The sequence below is a fragment of the Oryza brachyantha genome, chromosome 2, assembly GCF_000231095.2.
Source record: "Oryza brachyantha chromosome 2, ObraRS2, whole genome shotgun sequence".
Lineage (NCBI taxonomy): Eukaryota > Viridiplantae > Streptophyta > Magnoliopsida > Poales > Poaceae > Oryza > Oryza brachyantha.
This window is the reverse complement of record NC_023164.2, coordinates 4,985,905-5,005,720: the sequence shown is the minus strand read 5'-3', so window position 1 is coordinate 5,005,720 and position 19,816 is coordinate 4,985,905. Positions and strand designations below refer to the sequence as shown.

The 19,816-nt window shown below is 42.5% G+C and overlaps 2 protein-coding genes across 2 annotated transcripts; one reads left to right on the top strand and one right to left on the bottom strand.

Moving 5' to 3' along the window:
- The first annotated feature begins 439 nt into the window (after positions 1 to 439).
- On the top strand, positions 440 to 4,043 carry LOC102706259. The gene is made up of 4 exons (XM_040520378.1): positions 440 to 844; positions 1,032 to 1,297; positions 2,208 to 2,320; positions 2,418 to 4,043. Exons 1-4 carry the CDS (start codon positions 440 to 442, stop codon positions 3,746 to 3,748), a joined length of 2,115 nt encoding a protein of 704 aa, XP_040376312.1. The 3' UTR covers positions 3,749 to 4,043.
- Positions 4,044 to 15,062: 11,019 nt separating this feature from the next.
- LOC102705981 (allene oxide synthase 4-like) lies at positions 15,063 to 16,664 on the bottom strand. The gene has a single exon (XM_040520376.1). It carries the CDS (start codon positions 16,629 to 16,631, stop codon positions 15,063 to 15,065), a length of 1,569 nt encoding a protein of 522 aa, XP_040376310.1. The 5' UTR covers positions 16,632 to 16,664.
- Positions 16,665 to 19,816: the final 3,152 nt, after the last annotated feature.

Sequence of the window (19,816 nt, the reverse complement as noted above, 5' to 3'; positions counted from 1 at the left end):
TAAATAATATAAATATATTCTGCCGTCTGATTTCTGATTTCTGCAACACAGCAAGTGCTAGCAAGGCAGTGGCACGCCGCACGCGGCTCTGCTGGCTCCGACGCCAGCGGCTTGCCTCGCGCATCGGCGTCATGCCCTCGGCCGTTCGGCGCGCGCCCCCCACCATCCCACGCGGCCAGCCGCGGTCCTGCTTGCCGCCTGCCGACCAGCGAGGCAGCGACCGCCGCCTTCCCGGTCCCGCCTGGCTGCCTTCCGTACTCCCACGCCGAAGTGGTGATGCCTCGCCTGTTCACTGGCGTGCAACAAGCCTCCACCGCCACGGTGGCTCGGCGAGTCGGCGACGAGGAGTCGCGGAAGACGAGGAGACAATGTCGCACACTCGCAATTGCTCGAGCTGATCGACGGCGCGCAGCCGTAGCTGAATCGCACCGCGCACAACATGCCGATGCCACCGGCCTGCTCGTCGCCTCGTCTTCAACTTCGTCTTCACCTCGTCGTCTACGACCGGTATGAGGCGGAGCCGGGCGAAAGCTGCAAGGACCTCGCCGAGCTCCTCTGTGACGACGACCGCGCCGTCCGGATGGCCGCCGGCGAGGCGCTCGCCGTCTGCGTCGAGCTCAAACTGGCGCACGACACCTCGCCGAAGGACATGGCTGTGATCAGGACCACCGTCTCCGACCTAGCCATCGAGTCCACCGGCAATGGCGCCGACGACGAGATGGTCTCCGGCTCGGTGCACGCCCTTGTGAAACGTCAACAGATGGCATCTGACGTAGCTGGAGCAGAGCAGCCATTACCGAGCAGGTCGCCGGCGCTGCAGCTCAGAGCAGCCATTACCGAGCAGGTCAGCCGAGCAGCCCTTGGCCAACCCCTCGGCGTAGAACCTCTCATCACGAGGAAGCCGATCATCAGCAGCTGCACCGCCACGGCCGCGCCAAGAACGGCGGACCCGTTGCATGCATGCACTGCCTCTTCTCCCCAGCTTGCCAATCCGATTCAAACTCATTGTTTAATTTCTCACACCAAATCAGATTCAAACTCAGGGCAAGAACGGCAGAGCCGTTGCATGCACTGCCTCTTCCCCGGCTCGCCAATCTGATTCAAACTCTGTTTCTCGCACCCAATCAGATTCAAACTCAGTGTTCGACTCATATTTGGCTATGCCCACTCCTATATATTCTCGAGCATATCGATCTTTTAATCAGATCAAATACAAATCACACCAATCCGCCGCCTATACCTCCGACAAACACCAAGTCGAGAGCAAAAAAAACAGCGGTGTTTTAGTTCGTGACAGGTAAGTCGAGGCCTTCTATTTTGTTTTTACTTATATTTATATATATATAGGCATAAATTTAAAATTTTAATCTTAAATTTATAGTTAATTTTAGAGTTTGTTCATCATTGTTTATTTAATTTAAATTTTCAATTTTCAATTTCTAGTTGATTTTGGGGTTTGTTCAACTATTTAGTAACTTCATACAAGGTTGAAAAAAATTATATAATAACTCAATTTTATAATTTAGTGATATTGGATCCCTATACCAAATATTTGCAGCGGAGGTTGAAAATATTAGTGATATCGATTTAATGATATTTTAATTTAATTAGAAATATTGATATTTGGAACAACATATATGATGTAGGGCAAAAGATGGGCCGTCCTACTCAGGTTGCGTTCGTTTGCTTGGCTTAGTAAGCCAGATTCCCTTGTTATTCCTATACAGACATCCTAAATTGATAAATGGTGTATTTTTAGTGAATATTTTCTATAGAAAAGTTGCTTTAAAAAATTATATCAATCTATTTTTAAAATTTTATAGATAATAATTAATTAATTAATGACATGTTAATCATTTGCTACGTTTTCCGTGTCTCACTCTAGCTTTAATTCGTTTTTAATCCATGATGCCGTTGATTTTTCGTTGAATTGTTTTTTTGGTAGGAAATATAAAATAAAAGCCAAATCACATAAAACCTCTACCCTAATATAAGCAATAAGGAGATCATTCCTAATTATGTATAATTAAAATTATCTCTACCTATTGCGATACACGGCAATTTTTCTAGTTAAAATAAATTTGAAAATAAATTATGTATCGAGTCAATAATATTACGTTGGCAAGCAAAGGAGAGTTCGTATACTAGTACCGCTCAACAGAAGATTGCAAGAACTCTTCTGGATCGGTCTCTGACTTCCGACACAGTCCCCGAGACAGACATCCTCCCGAGCCCAACGTAGAAGCAGAAGCAGGACCGCAGACGACGGACATCCGCGGCACGCAGATCTCCATGGCTCCGTTCGGAAAGGAATTTAGACGTATGTCTTATTCATCTATGTCTTTATTTATTCCTCTTATATATAAAATGTGTGTGTGATTGCTTGATTTGATGTCTCCGGTGATGGCGGTTTGCAGAAGCTAGAGGTGGCAAGAATGGCGGCGGCAAATATCAAAAGTGTGTAGCGAGGGATGAGAAGCCGATCCGTTCTCGGTTCGTGAATACTAAGGAGCCAGTCGAGTGCACGATCTTGGAGAACATCGACGAGTGCATCGTCGAGCTCTTCGAGAAGCGCGGCTACACGCGGGAGGAGGCCGTGTTGAACCTCGTTCGCATGCTCGAGGGCTTCAAGTTCGAGGAAGACATCCGCTGCAAATACGGAAGCATCGTGTCACGCTGCATTTTTTCGCTCAAGAAAGGCTCCCGCAAGGAGGCCTGTCTTGCCTACCGCGCCCTCGGCATCCTCGCGCTCAACCTCGGCGGCGGGCAATGGCGGCGATGCCACCACAGGCTCCAAGTACATTCTGGCCGAGGTGTTCCCTTTCCTCAGCAAGACGGTGGAGGTGTCGTCGGACATGGAGAGGGTGCTCGCTGCGCTCGCAGCCTTGCCGCCACGACATTCGCTGGCGAGGATAGAAACGACGAGATTGAGAGGTCTATGGACGACATCTGGGACGGCGTGATCGAACCAAGATTAGGGTCCGGCTCCGCGAGGAAGACGACGCCTCAGGTCCTGGCCACCGCCGTCTCAGCATGGGCGTTCCTCCTCACCGTCGTCCACGACCGGTACGAGGCGGAGCCAGGCGAGAGCTGCAAGGACAAAATCGCGGTCCTCGCCGAGCTCCTCTATGACGATGACAGTGTCGTCTGGATGGCCGCCGGCGAGGCGCTCGCCGTTTGCGTCGAGCTCAAACTAGCGCACGACACCTCCCCGAAGGACATGGCTGCGATCAGGACCACCGTCTCCAACCTAGCCAACGAGTCCACCGGCAATGGCGGTACCGACAAGCGGCAACTTGCTGATCAAAGGAACGTCTTCCGACGGATCGAAGAATTCTTAGGGAGCGGCAAGTGTCCGGCGAAGTCGGTGCAGGCGTCGTCTAACCGACAACATGTGCTCAAGGTCAGCACCTGGACGAAGTTGCTCCAGCTCAACTTCCTCACCCGGTTCCTCGGTAATGGCTTCCAAAGCCACCTGAAGAAATGCCCGCTGTTCGAGGAGACATTCGAGAGGCAAAAGCAATGGACTCTAGAGCTGAAGAGGACGCGCGGGCGTGTGGGAGGAGAAGAACAAGTTCGGCCTACCGGAGGAAGAGCCAGAGAGCGGCGGCACGACGACACTTATGCTGCTCCCTGCACCGCCAAGCCGACTTTGTTACCAGGCGAGGAGCCGGACATGGCTTCTACCTCCTGCATGCACAGGCGAGCCAGATGTTGCCGCCGCCGCAACCATCGATTTTGCGGCTAGAGTATTAGAAGTAGTGACTATTGATTAATTGGCTTGACATGCTCAATAGTTATGCCTTAATTGCCTTCTCAATTAGTTGACTAGTGATAGGAAATGTATTAATCTTAGTAGTATTTTCAAAGATGATAAATAAGTCATTCATCGATTTGGTATGCTCAATTAGAATGACGTTTGATGTTAAGTTTGCATTTTTTACTCCAAAAATGGATGATAATTTTGGCCTGGCGTGGCAGGCCGTGTTTGACATAAGCGAGAATTTAGGATGGAAGGATTATTTAATTTTTGTGATAGCTATTGGAGGGTAAATTCATACATGGAGTAATACATGTGTTTTATATATGTGTATAAGGATTTATTGGAATCCATGTGAATGTAGAGAGAATCAGAACATCTTACGATATGGTAAAAAGTGAAAATGTTACTTTAAAAAGACTACATGAGATGTTTTATAATTTTTTTCATATAAAATACATTATTTATTTAGAAGTTTGAAAAATTTGCCAGCAAAAATCCATAATCATTTGTAGTTAAAGAACACAACCGTGAGAGGATGAATCTACATGATTCATAACGGGAAAATTTTGCTGAGATAAATATGAAGTACTTTCTCCGATTATTTTTGAAGCTATTGACTTTTTATCTATGATTGATCCTTTGTCTTATTAAAAATATTATATAATTATTGACTATTCTATTATGATTTGATTTATTACTAAAATAACTTTAAGTATGATTTTATAATTTTATATATTTGGACAAATTTTTTGAATAAGATGAGGGTCAAACGTAAATCAAAAAGTCAACGGCGTCAGAAAAAACCGGAGGAAGTATCAATCTTATCTGTGTGACTATAAATTTTCTTTTTCTATTTTTCGGTCTTGTTTAGGATAAGTCGAACGCATCTAAGGGCCCCTTTAAATCACATGAATAAAAAAACAGAGTAATAGGAAAAACATACGATTCTGATAGGCTATCAGTGTAAAACAAATGATTGCAAAACACAGGAAAAACGTAGAAATTATCGTTTAATTGGACCACAGAAAAAACACGGGAATTTAAGGAGAGATGAAGACTCAAACGGAGGAATATCCTTCAAAACTTGTATGAGAAGAGGCATTCTATAGGAATTTCATAGGGTTCATACCTTTGATTCAAAGGGCTTTTTTTGAAAAAAATCCTATAGGAATAATATCCTCTAAAATTTATATGAATTACCTTTGAATTAAAGGGGGCTAAGTAAATTATAGCCTTATAGGTGAGAAAAATGACCCAACAGCGCTAGGTCATTAAAATTAAGCGGTTGTTTGGATTTACAGATATTTTTTAGTCCTTGTCACATTAGATGTTTGGACGTTAATTAGAAGTATTAAATATAGACCGATAACAAAACTAATTGCATAGATAAAGACTATTTTATTAGGCAAATGTTTTAAGCCTAATTAAGCCACGATTAGCAAATGTTACCGTAGCGTCACATTCGCTAATTATGGACTAATTAGGCTCAATAGATTCGTCTTGCGAAATAGTCCATAGTATGAGGTGTGTTTTTATTAATAGTCTATATTTAATAATTGAAATTAATATCTAAACATTTGATGCGATGGTGACTAAAAAGAAGTCAATAACAAACAAACGTCGCCTAAGGTTTGAAACTTGTTTGCCAAACTGTGTCGTGCAAGTCAGGAATTTCCAAGCTACTGCAGTAGTTCTCTTGGCCTTGTTTAGTTCCAAAAAATTTTCCCAAAAACATCACATCAAATCTTTGAACATCTAAATAAAATATTAAACATAGATAAACCAAAAAAACTAATTGCACAGTTATGGGAGAAATCGTGAGACGAATTTTTTAGACTAATTAGTTCATGATTAACTATAAGTGCTACAGTAACCAATATGTGCTAATGATGACATAATTAGGCTCAAAAGATTCGTCTCGCGATTTTCAGGTGAGCTTTGAAATTTGTTTTTTCATTCGTGACCGCAAACCCCTTCCGACATTCGGTCAAACGTCCGATGTGATATTTTTGCCAAAAACTTTTGTCATCTAAACACCCCTTAAATATATGCATGTAAGGTTGGTTGAGAAAGCCATAGGCGCACGTGCCGGATGGATGTAGTGCAGAAAGTGTACGTACATAGGATATCTATACTAATATAAAAAGAAGAGTTGAAATTTATCTATGGCTACCCAAAAAAATATACATAGGATAGACTAAATCGATTTGACACCGTTAGATTTACTGATCCAATGGGCTAAAACGATCTGAAATGCTCTCTCTTACAATCCACGCGGGACACACCCTCTAACTACGTACTCCACGTCTACCACGCTGGTGAAAACTCCAGTCCCGATGCGTCGCCGAAAGGCAGCCTCTGCCACCGTCCCAATGCCAAACGCTGCCACTCCGACCAGCCGGCACCGGTTCCCGCCCCCACTCCGACGCCCACCTCCGGAGCCCCAACGCCGACCGCCGCTGTGCCCGCGCTCCCGACCGTTGCCGGCACCGCCGCCTGCTCCTGACCGAACACTGGCCGCCGTGGCCGGACGCTGCTAACCGCGCCCACTCTGTCGGCCGCCGCCTGCTCCTGCCCCAAAGACGACGGCCACCTGCTGCGCCCACGCTGCTTCTTCCATGCAGATGGAAGAAACAATTAATGGAAGGTTATGCTATGAATTTGGGATTTGTTTTCATTCGTGGTGTTTGTTCTGCACAATTGGTGGATTTGGATATTTTTCTTTCTCCGTATTCTTTTTTCTCTTTTCATGGATGCGTACGATTTTAGTCTTTGAAAGATGGAAGTAGACTCATTTTGGTGGAAGGACGATGCAATTGTGTGGTGATTTGTTTGTTGCGTAAACACTTATCAGTAATTGTGTAAATACTATTGCAGTTCAATTCAGTGATGTTATATTGCATTACACAATATTCATAGTTTCTCAGTTTATCAGTAAATCTAATGCATATTTTAGTGCTTTGATTAAGAGTATTCTTTAGCTAAACTTTAGAGAGGTTAGATTTTTGACCAACTTTATCTCTCAAAAGTATGAATCATGTGTGGAAGGGTTTGTGGTTATGGAAGCTCAAATTCAGTTGAAGTGCATCAAGCTACTCTCATTGTTGCTCTGATTTTGCAAATGATTTCCGTTCAGATGTTTCTATTAGGTTTGCCCCTCTTGACATCAAGATTGGTACAATGATCAAGGAAAACAAAAAGGAGACTTGAAATCATCCAAAGCTAATACCCATCCAGGTAATTTTCTGGCTTACATTCAAGTTTAAGAAGAATCTAGGGCTGGTTGAAGTATTGGAGTAGATGTTGGACTATATATGATGACCTGCATTTCTTCCGCCGGTCCCGTGAGATAATCTATCATGTGTGCCAGTAACAAGTTTGAGCACAATCTCTATGATCCTGCTATTACATGTTCTTTAACTGATTTGCTATGCCTCCTATATATATGTATTTCAAGCTTTGTACATCCTCGAGAAATAGATAGTGACCTAATATTTTGGGGATTGGCAAGTTTGGGTGTATATATATATATATATTGCAATCATGTAAATGATATTTGTACGATGTGATGTATATATATATATATATATATATATATATATATATATATATATATTGCAATTATGTAAATGATATTTGTACGATGTGATGTAAATTGGTGGACTTGACATGTGAATGTTTTGTTATCTATCTTCGACAGAAAGGATCTATTTGTGAGACAGGCTCCATTTGCATACAAAATTTTGAATTCTAAGTTATTAATATGTTGTATATTCTATTTGGCTCTTTTTATAGGAGTGTTGAACAATATTCTGAACACACGTCCTAAACCTAAACTACATTTTGTTATATTCAGGGTAACGAGTAATCAACAATTAATTTAGTATATATGAACAAATAATTGTTTGTTTTATTTTTATTTTATTAGCGACGTGGATTCCACGTGCACGCTTACTAGTCAAATCCAAATGGAAGAGATAAATAATAATACCTTCGTTTTATAACGTAAGATGTTTGACTTTTTTAGTTGCAACGTTTGATCATTCGTCTTATTTAAAAATTTACTATAAATATAAAAAATGGTAAGCCGTGCTTGAAATAAAACTATATTTTTATTTCAAAATTTTGTAAATCTAACCTCCTCGCGCCTTTCTAGAGGACAGAATATACAAAACGCACACTCTGGAAGGGCACAGGAGCTGACGTGGCAGATGGCTAGGAGGCGGGGATGGCCGATGGACAGGGCGGTGAAATTTTTGCAGTTTAGCTCTTACCACCAAGGGGGCAAATTGCTATGTTTCCATGCATGTCTAGGATGGTTGAATAGTAAATTGATACATATATGTATAACGCATGTAATAGTTTAATCACAAGTTCATTTGACCTCTGGTTTCTAGGATTAAAGAGAGTGTCGGTGGCCACTGAGTCATCTAAGAACTTGTGATTAGACAATTACATACATTATATATATTTGTATCCAACCACGGTTCAACCGTCTCAAGCGTGCGTGAAAATTTAGCACTTTTCGTGCCAAGGGGCTAAAAAGCAAAAATGGCTTCGTGCCGATAATGGCAGTCTCTCGCGGCCTCCCGTCGTTTGCCACGTTAGCTCCTGCGCCCTTCTAGAGGGCACTTTATATATTCCATCCTCTAGAAGGGTGTGAGGAGGTTAGATTTATAAAATTTTGAAATGAAAAAATAGTTCTGTAAATATTTATTAAATAAAATTAAGAATGAAAAAACCCATGGAAGACAATGAGCAAATCTGGAGTGGGCCATTCTGGGCTGAAGCCTAGCGTGATTACGGTCGCGTTCGGCCCCGTGGCAAGTTATCTAAACCCATCGTTTTCCACACGCACGTTTCCTGAATCACTAAACGATGTATTTTTTTAAAAAAATTCTATAGGGCAGTTGTTTTAAAATATCATATTATTTTTTAATAGTTAATACTACCACTGTCCTAAATGTTTGAGGCTGTTGACTTTTTTATATATGTTTGACTATTCGTCTTATTTAAATTTTTTTGTCAAATATGTAAAACTATATATATATATACATACAAGTATATTGAACAATAAATGAAATGATATAAAAATAATTAATAATTATATAAATTTTTTAAATAATAAGAATAGTCAAACGTGTATAAAAATATTAACGGCGTCAAATATTTAGAGATGAAGAGAGTAATTAATTAATCATGTATTTTCCGCCACTTCTCTCGTGATGCTGAATGCGGCCTAGGCCTCACAATGAGGTCATTTTGGGAGGGGATTCTGTGCAGAGATGCATGTGACATGCAGGGTTTCACTTACCGCGTAAACCGCTAAAACCGCGGTACCGTGCTCTCGCGAATCCCGCACGAAAACTGTAAAAACCATGATAAATTTGAATCCAAAAAATTTGAATTTAAACTCGTGCGGTTTTCGCGGCTTACCGCACAGTTTTGCACGGTTACCGCGCGGTAACCGCGGTAAGTAATAGCTGAAACAACGCATGAAAACCGCGGTAACCGTATTTTCCCGCGTGGTTTTTGCGAGGAAATCGCGGTTACCGCGAGAAGACCGCGGGTGTAATATGAAATGCAAAAAAACTTTAAAAAATCTAAAGAAACACATGAAAGATATATAGGAAAAATATTTTGTGACTATATTTATGACATAGGAAAAATATGATATGTTATAGGGAAAACAATAAAATTTTCCCCGGACCTTTTCTAAATTCTTGATATTGCAACATATAAACATACACCGTCATATCACCATTTACCAAATAACTCACAACAATAACAAGTAACAACAACTTCATTTTAATTGTTGTGTCACAACTATACCTACTACCCATTATTACGAATAAAACTATTATATATATACTAACATGCACGTATAATTTTTCTCCATACATATTTTTCATATATCCATCGATATATATTTGTATTTCAACATTATGTACCCTAGTGTCTAGTGTAAATTAATTGTGACTCAACACAAAATATTCTTAATCATCTTCCTATGAAATATTATTTGCAATAGGCTATTTTTTAATTTTGTTTCCTGAAATTCTCGTTTATGATTTTTAATTACAGCGAAAATATATTTTTTTATGAATTTCTTTGACAAAACTACACTATATATCAACCTATACAACATATATTTTTTCCATTAAATTTTCTCAAAAATTTTAAATTCTTCTCAAATTTAAATTCGGTTACCGCGGCTTACCGAAACCGTACCCTCGCGGACCACGCGGTTACCACCGCGGTAACCGCGGAATCATGAACCCTGGTGACATGTACATTTTTCTCCTTCTTTTATTATATTATTTCGAAAATGACCACCTCCTGCACTTTGCCGCCAGGTGGCAGCCTCATGGTCGACCCCTTACATGTGGGCCCGTCCTCCGGTGACCCAGTCGCACCCCGAACTCCGATGAGCCGTCGGCAACCCTGTCGGCAATGTGCATACAATCCGCGTTGGCCATCGGTGAATGCATGATTTTGGTAATGGCGTTACAGAGTTAGAACTTGTTTGTATCCAAAAAAGTTTCTGTGACTTTTAGGAAAAAGTCTCTCTTCTTCCAAACATGAGGGGCTTTTTTAAGGCTTTTTCCTAGAAGTCCCTCAAAAATCAATAGTCCCTTGGGTGGGACTTTTTCTTCCTCTTTCCACGCATTGCACCTCTTCTGTCCCCTCTTCTCCCCTCTGCCGCATGCTCGCCCGACAGCGCCGCCCCTGCCCCGCCCGCTCGCCGGCCGACACCGCCCCTGCCCCCTCTTCTCTCCCCTCTTCTCCTCTCTGCCGCCTGCCCACCCGCCCGCCTGACGGCGACGCCTCACCTCGCTCGCCGATCGACGCCAACGCCGGCCTCGCCCCCACCCGCTCGCCGACCGCTGCCGCCCCCTCTTCTATCCCCTCTTGTCCCCTCTGTCGACGCCCACCCGAGCTCCCGATGCTTGCCCGCCCGCCGGCATCGCCTGCCCGCTCGCCAGCGCCGTCCTCGGCCACCCGCCCCCTCTTCTCTTCCCTTTTCTCCCCACTCTTCTCAAGGGTACTATAGTATTTGTGCCCTATAGTAAGACACTTTAGTCCCTCTTCCTAGATAGAAGGGACTACAAAAATGTCCTAGGGACTATTAAAAAAAAGTCAAGAGACTAATAAAAGTCACTGAATCCAGACGGGCTCTTAATGAAGCATTGTTTAATTAAAAAAACACTAAAGCTTCGTTGTGTGCTAATTATTGGTTTTTAACAATGGAATTCATTATTTTCGATCTCGCTTTGCGAAAAATCTACAACCAATTATTATAGATATTATGAGACAAACCACAAATTGCAAATTAATAGCTTTATTTAAACAAGAAAACTATAAAATATATGTAGTTGTTGTCTTCCTCAAACTAATAAAAAAATATCTCGGAAATCAATGGTCGATCCTAAGTTGATTGAATCATGATCTCATAACCACTAGTGATTGGGGTTCGACTAAAGCAGAATATAACGTTGGAGAATATATGAGCTTAGACCAGTCATCTATCTTGACTATATCGCCGATGTAACCACTGAATCCAATCCATGGGAACACCGTCACTAGGGTTGTGTTAACACCAAAATTTGGTAAAATTCCTTATTGGATTCGGATAAGGAAAGGGGCAATCACAAATGGAAATTTTATTTGGAGAAGTTCAAATCCAATAGGGAATCATGAAGACCAAGGCATGACAGCATAATTTTATTTATGAATTAGAGTTAGTTTAATTTTTTGCCTTATCTCTAAGAGAGTTAGAGTTCGATCGGGACTTGTTTGTTTTCTTTTTATGTATTAGGAAACCATGTCGTATTTAATAGAAATTAGATATAGACCCCAAATAGAGTTTGTTATTTCTTTTTATCTATAGGAGTCGTGTGTCATGTCTGACATGGACTACTATCAACCCGAGGGTACAAATATATATGTCCGGGATCATTGTAAATCATCTACTTCTACACAATATAGATCAATTAATCTAAGCAACCAAGTCGTATAACCGCATCCAGACGTCGATCCAGTGAATAGATGAAGAGCTCATGAGCAGTACATTTGATTTTCTTGGTTCATGTTGTCTGAGTCGGCATGCCAGTTGGGATGGGATGCAGCTGCTGATGCAGCATAGGAGTTAGCCATGTCAAAGAGATCTTTGGCCGTAGTTGGCTCTTTGCGAGTGAATTCCACGATAAATGGCTCATCCTTCACGCCTTTGCGAAAGGCGGCGATGACCACATCATCCTTGATATCTAGTATGGAGTTTCAAATCTCAGAGAACCATTTGATATAGGCCCATAGAGATTCATTTTTGCGTTGTTGGACTTGGTATAAGTCGTATTTGGGCCGAGGCCTATCGTAGGTACCCTGCAAGTTGGCGATGAATCGGTCGCGGAGCTCTGCCCATGAGTCGATAGACCATTTGGGGAGTCCTGACAACCAATGTGTAGCCGAGTCGTCCAGAGCGACCGGTAGGTAGTTGGCAATTGTCTTTGTGTCACCGCCGGCTGCTCGGATAGCCATGGTGTACACCGTTAGCTTGGCCTTGGGATCGGTAGAGCCGTCATATTTCTTGATACCAGTCGACTTGAAACCAGTTGTCAAAGTAAGTTAGCTTAAGGTTTGGTGAAAGTCGCTACACCATCGACCATGTTGGTGTCGACTGAGCTCTCGGGTGACCGATGCCTAGACCCCCGGCTATGGCTTTGATGTTCGCGATCTTGACGGTACCTCGATGGGCTTGACGTTGGCGTTCGATCTTTCGGTGGAGGTTGAAGCTATCTTACTGGTAGAGACGCTTCTTCTTGGCTTCAAGGTCTTGGCTTTGTTTATCCAGTCAGCGGATAGCGTCGTCGATGCGGCGTTGCCTTTTTGCGACGTCACTCTTGTGTTCTGAGTTGGGAGACCCATGGCACGACCTGTTTTTTATAGGTGGCCAGAAACCAGTCGGTCGCCTAGAGACGTTCAGCCTAGATTGAGGTGACCTTGATGATTGAGCCTTTGAACAGGCCGTTGGTGTCCCCGAGGTACGTTGAAGGGAATGTTGGATCGTAGCAGCAGTTACCATGGCTTTGATCCTATTGATGGTTTACACCACCTATAGATCTTGCTGGGGAAGCTGCTGGATGACATCGCCGAGTAGTTCGGCAGCCACTTGGACGTTTTGCTGGGGCGTCTTAAAGACATCGTGCCCCTCTACTTGAACTTGCAGTAGATTTCACTGCATCTTCCGAGAGTGGTTCCGTAGCTCGGCATGCGATTGACTCGCACGTCGATTTATCTCTTCTTGCTTTTGGTGTTCTCGTTCGTCTTGGAGTTGGCGCTCCTCGGACAATCTGGCTACTTCTTCCTCCTGTGTCCGTTTCTCGGTGTCGTCCGAGGGCGGATGAGCGATGACGAAGATCTCCCTTGGCGGCACGAAGCTTCCCATGCTGCTACTAGTGTTAGATGCGTTGACTAGAGCAGCTGGCACCGACTTGGGGTTGACCTCCACCTCCATCAGAATAGCCTCACGTTCAACCTTTAGGTCTGTCGACTTTGGAGATGACATCTCAGTATCATGTGACCTAGATTGGATCTGGGTTTGATCTGGTGCCTCCTTGTCGGGCTCGAACCTGCAAACCTTATCGCCAGACTCGGAGGAGCTTGAGTTGGTGCAGGAGAGTGCACTGAACTAGTTGGTTTGGAGCTGAATTCCACCGAACTTGAACATCGAACCTGGCGTGAACTTCCTCTTCATGATGTTGGAGTTGAAGTTTATTAAGCTTCGTAGAAAAGGTTAGCTTAAAGAAAAGATAGTGCAGTCCCCTACCTGGCGCGCCAACTGTCGATGATTTGGATCGGCAATAAAACTATGGGGTGGCTATCAAGCTAGGAACTAGATGGTTTGGATGAAGAAGAAGACGATTTATCCAGGTTCAGCCTCTCGATATACGAGATAATACCATACTCCTGCTTGGCAATTGTATTCGATTGTAGGCAGATCAACTAGAGAATAGCTGATCTGGATATGTTGTGTATTTGGCCGTCCCCCTAAGGGGTGCCCCCATCCCCCTTATATATAGTGGGGGATAAGGTTTACATGTGGAGTCCTAATCTGATGAGACTAAGATCTATCATAATTCAGTTACAACTCGGATCCAGTATATGCGGCATCTAATCCGGTTACCAAAACTCCGATTGATACCATGATATAATTATTTTCCTATTCGGTAAACCCCCTGCTATATGTATAGTCTACGGATACCCCTAGTAGAGGTATTCCACAAGAACTTTACCATCCATTAGAAAATACATCTAGATATTTAAATTTGTACTCAAAATTTAGTTACATAGAGGCACCTATTACTAAATAATATTTAAATATACTAATTTATACACTAGAAAATTGATGTTAAAGCATATCGCGTTAATGTGGCACACTCGTAGATGTCGAAGCATAAGTAAAGAATCTTTTAAACCCTCTCGGTTTTTTACATTTCAATAGATAGTTATAAAAAACATTTTTATATAAAATAGATTAATATGTGATATATTACTGTAAGAACATGCTCCTGACTTATGTAAGTTGTAAAATGATCGTGAATATACGTATACTGGTCATGACAGATAAAAAATGATTGTAAAATGATTGTGAGTTGTAAAATGATTGTAAATGTAGGAACAACATCAAAATATAATCATGACAGATCTAGTTTTTAAATTATATTTTTTAACCATGGTGAAAACGGTTTTAAAAAATAATGTAAGACAAATAAGATATTGCTCTCTAAAAATTGATAATACAATCTTTTAGCTCTCCCACGTGTATTAGTTGTACTATAGCAACAATATACAGTCACATCACATGTTACTGCACTTCTACCACGATGTTATTGTAATTGTACAATAATAATACATATATTTATAGCGTTATTACTATATAAAAGGTGCAACGTTACGTATACTAATACAAATCCTATAGACATTTCTTAAGATTTTAATATGCTTCTTAGTGGAGTCACATACTAATCCATCTAGCATTTTTTTTCTTTTTTTCATAATTAAACAAATTATTAACATGTAAAAAGACAGGCACATTTTATCTACGATTAAAATCCATCAATATATATGCGCGATCGCGCGTATCTTTCATGCATGTAATCTTAATCTTAAAAGATAGTGCACATGAAATGCACATCATTATTAAACTTCACACTTACATAATCACACAAGGAATCCCTATACTCGGGAACCTGCCCCACATGCACGCGAAAGTACCTTTTTTTTTCCAATCTTTTTGGGGTCAACCAACCATGCAGCTCTCACGCGCGCCGCCGCCGGCGGCGCGGGTCAGCGACGTGAACGTGACCACCGGCTCCAGCGGCAGCTCCTCCACGTCGGCCGAGAACGTGTCGTACCGCCGGAACAGCTCCGCCACCATCAGCCGGCCCACCGCCACCACCATGTCCTTCCCGGGGCACTGCTTGTTCCCCTCCGATGGTGACCCGGTCTCCGGCCCGTTCGACCACACCACGTGCTCCAGCAGCCGCCGCCGCCCGTGCCGAGCGTCGTCGTCGTTGTTGTTGTCGCCGGTGGCGATGACGAACCGGTCGGGGATGAACTCGCCGCCGCGGTCGAACACGCGCTCGTCGCGGGTGGCGAGCGGCTGGTACCCGAACAGCAGCTCGCCCTTGCGCACCTCGTACGCCGCGTCGTGGCTCTCGACGACGATGTCGCGGCGCGCGCGGCCGTACTGGAACTCCACCGGGGGGCTCATGCGCAGGGCCTCCCACACCACTGACTTTACCAGAGGCATCTGCTCCACGGCGGAGATGGTGATCTCGCCGCCGGTGGGTACGGCGGCGGCTCGGACCTCGGCGGCCAGCTTGGCGTGGAGCTCCGGGCCTGCGCGGGCGAGCCACTTGACGAGGTGCGGCAGGAAGATCTTGAAGCCGCCGTAAGCGTTGAAGATGGCGACGAAGACGAGGTTGTGGAGGAGTTCGTCGCGGGGGATGCCCGGTTGGTTCTTCGCGGCGTCGTCGAGGACGGCGGCGGCGGCGTCGGCGAAGTACGCCGTGAGTTCCGCGTACTCACCGCGCACCAAGAACGGCGGCAGGCGGAAGGTGTGGAGGAGGATGTCCTCCAGCATCCACGGCTTGACGATCTTGCTGGCAAGCGGGTGCAGCTGGAAGATGAGCCACTTCACCGCCTTCGTGACGGCGCCGTTGCCCATGGCCTTGCTCGGCGGCGTGCCGCCGAACAGAGCAACGCAGGTGAAGTCGAGCATGTACTTCATGTTGAGCTTGTTGAACTCGACGGTGCCGGACGACGCATCGAGGCTGGCGTCGACGGCGTCGAACATCGCGGCGAAGGCTGCGCGGAACGCCGGCGGTACGTGGTGCATCCGCGCGGCGGCCAGGCCCATCACGACGCGCTTGATCTCGGCGTGGCGGGGCTCGCCGGCGTCGAGGAAGGCGAGCGGACGGTGGCCGCCGAAGAGCGCGAGCGACGGCATGAAGGTGCCGTCGAGCGTGTCGGCCTTGTCGACGCTGGAATCATCAAGAAGCACGCGGAAGCTGCGCGCGTCGAGGAGGGCGACTACGCGGGAGTCGCCGGCGAGGAAGGGGCCCGGTGGCATGTTGACGCGCAGCACGGTGGCGCCGCCATGGCGGGCGACGCGGGAGCGGAAGAACTCCTCGGCGCCCTGGAAGTAGTAGTAGTCGAGGCGGTCACGCAGCGGCGAGAGGAAGGGCACCCCATATCCGCCCGGTATCTCGCGTACCGGCAGGCCCGACGGCGAGAGCTTGCTCCGGTCTCCGACGAGAGCCTCGCTGCCGTCGTCACGGCCAGTGTTCGCTCGCGGCGGCGCCATGGGCAGAAGCAGAGGTTGGTAACGTGAAGCTACGTACCAAAAGACAAAACTAGTATAGTTTTAAGTCTCCACTCGTCCCTGCCACAGCTAATGGATCTTTAAGCTGCTCTCCTACATGGGTTTAAATAGGGGCAGAGACACTTCTGGTGGTCCCGGGACCACCAAAAATTTCCGACTTAAGTGAATATATATATATATACACTTTATTTGATTTTTTTACGCCATTGTTTTTTTATCTATATTTGATTTTTTGTTTTATTTAAAAAATTATATAATTATTGACTATTTTGTTATGATTTGATTTATTACTAAAGTAACTTTAAGTATGATTTATACTTTGGTATATTTGAACAAAATTTTTGAATAAGATGAAGGATCAAACGTTAATTAAAAAGTCAACAACGTCAAATAAAAAAACGGAGAAAGTATATAATAAATTTTAAAAATTATTTATTAACACATGCAAAATACACATTTATTTTTTTATATTTATATAATATTATATATATTATATGTTATATTTGTGACAATTAAAATGTTATGTAAGTTGGACTACCCAAATAAAAATTTGGATATGCCACTTGTTTTAAATAGGCTGCAAATTCGAACCGCACTAACCAGTAACATATCCGTTTATTACAACAGATTCATCTAATTAAAAATGTGATATTTGGACTCATAGGATGTTTATTATTGATAAATAGACGACCCTGCTCACGGCACGAGGGAGTGGACTGGACACGGTGTTTGTGCAAATGACTGCACTCCAGACGATCTGAAGTTCTGAACTCGTGCATGTGATGTGCGGAGGAGTGAGCGGATGAATGATTGCAGCTCATATATACTACTAATTCCGTTCCTGATCGTTCATTTTTTTTAAATGTATATTTGATTATTCGTTTTATTTAAAAAATTTACATAATTACTAATTATTTTTATATTATTTTATTTATTATTAAGTATACTTATATATATAGTTTTACATATTTTAAAAAATTAAATAAAACGAATGGTCAAACGTGTATAATAAAATCAATGACATCATATTTAAGGACGGAGAGAGTACTATAGATAACGCACTTTTTACATCCACATAATGCAGTTACACACTATTTTGCCGAGCTTCCAACAGCTTGAGTCTAAAACTCCGGAATGAAATCTTTGAATTTTGAAAATGTTTATTCAAATTCAAATTATTTCGGGTTGAAATATCCCAAAATTTTAGTTGAATCGGTGATTCGGTACCACCTCCCTAAAGAAATCCCATAACAACCGTGAGCACATCTACTACCACTATTGCCTCAATAATTGTGGAATCAATGATAAACCAATAAGTAAGAAGCTAAAATTCCTAAGCAACTCTAGAATTACAATAATATCAATGATGAGCAATATCGGTCGATTTGTTGTCCATGGGCTACTTTAGCTGCTCCCGAATTACAATAGCTAAATCAACATTTGGTCGACTTGTTATCCACCGGCTACGGTTGTTAGATTCATCTCAAATTATTAAACATTTTAAAATACTTATATCTAAAACGTGTTTTAAAAAATCGTATAATCTCCTTTCCAGGTTTGAATTAGCTAATACTCTCTCCATGTTTTTTACGTAACGTCGTTGACTTTTTGTTTGACCGTTTATCTTATTCAAATATGCAAAATTGTGTCGCAATTGAAGTTTCTACAATACTAAATCAAATTAAAAAAATACTTAATAATTATATATATTTAATAAAATGAATAATCAAACATAAATATAAAATTCAATGATATCATTTAAAAAAACATGTGGAGCATACTTAATTTACTGATTTTCTACGTGATCCTCATCTTCATGTTTCCTTACTCACCAACTTACCCTTAAACTTATATTTTAGCTATCCGCTAGTACATTTTTTTTTTTGAGAATCCTTTTTTTAACGAAAGGACACCCTGGCGACTTATCAATCAAGAATACGTAGTCCCAAATTTGTTTTATGAAATCAAACGCGTGTGAAACGAGGGGAACAAAAGATAAGAGTAAAGTACATCGTCGGTACTTAAACTTGTAACGTGGTATCACTTAGTTTCATAAACTTAGAAAATATACGTTTAGGTCCATAAACTCGTTTTAACGTTTAAAATTATGGACCTGTATGGTACATTAAAACGAGTTTATGGATCTGGATGGTACATTAAAACAAGTTCATAAATCTGGATGGTACGTTAAAACAAGTTCATGGATCTAAACATACATTTTCTAAGTTTATGGACCTAACTGGTACCGCGCCATATGTTTAAGGACCTGCCATATACTTTACTTAAAAGAACAAAAACAGTAGTCAACCCTACGTACCTGTAGAAAAATACGTGCTGTATGTCACACGCCAGAGGTGCGGATGCATGTATTGCATGCGAGGATTTCCTTTTTTCTTTTTGGGCCCCTCTTGGTTCATCCGCAGCAATATCGGTCGATTTGTTCATCCGTAGAAAAATGTTGTATGTCACACGCCATAGACTGGGCTGGGCTTTGCTCAGGCCGAATTCAGCCCTAAATGTATAAAAATGTATCACATTTATGTTTAACAATTTGTTTTTAAAAAAATTGTATAAATATAAATTTGTAAGGCATACTTCAAGTTCAGGTATCTTAAATGACAAAATAATTCACAATAAAATAATTAATAATTATCTAAGTTTTAAGATAAATAGTCAAATATAGATCTAAAAGTCAACGGTATTAAATAAAAATATTAATGGTAGTATGAACCCAATAAAATTCAACATTCTTTTCAACAATATAATAGAATCCATGTTTTCTAAAAACAAGGTGTTGGTTTTCTGTTTCTTGTTTCTTTGTCTTTTCACTTAGTATAATTTATTTTTCCAAAATACAATACAAATACAATACTTTGATATGAGCACGTACACGTACCCAATAAATACATACGCAACCCAACCCTCCCAACCATATGAAGATTGGGCTGACTAATGGAAGCTCATGAGTATACGACCACATCCACATGCACCCTACAATGTGGTCATGTGCTTACTCGTATACCTGTTAATTAAAAACCAAAGTTTGATATAGAATCCAAACCTGGTAAGCAAAATAAATCACCTATTCCATGTAAACAGGCAAGATTTGGCACGATGTACCTATGTCTATCCTTGGTGGTGGACGTACCATGGGGGCTAAGGATTTC

Excerpts from the sequence above, each read along its gene's own strand:
- LOC102705981 (XM_040520376.1), bottom strand. The coding sequence starts at position 16,631 with ATGGCGCCGCCGCGAGCGAACACTGGCCGTGACGACGGCAGCGAGGCT.
- LOC102706259 (XM_040520378.1), top strand. The coding sequence starts at position 440 with ATGCCGATGCCACCGGCCTGCTCGTCGCCTCGTCTTCAACTTCGTCTT. Across the intron at positions 845-1,031 it reads GAGCAGCCATTACCGAGCAG|ATTCAAACTCAGGGCAAGAA; the intron begins GTCAGCCGAGCA and ends ACACCAAATCAG. Across the intron at positions 2,321-2,417 it reads GTTCGGAAAGGAATTTAGAC|AAGCTAGAGGTGGCAAGAAT; the intron begins GTATGTCTTATT and ends GGCGGTTTGCAG.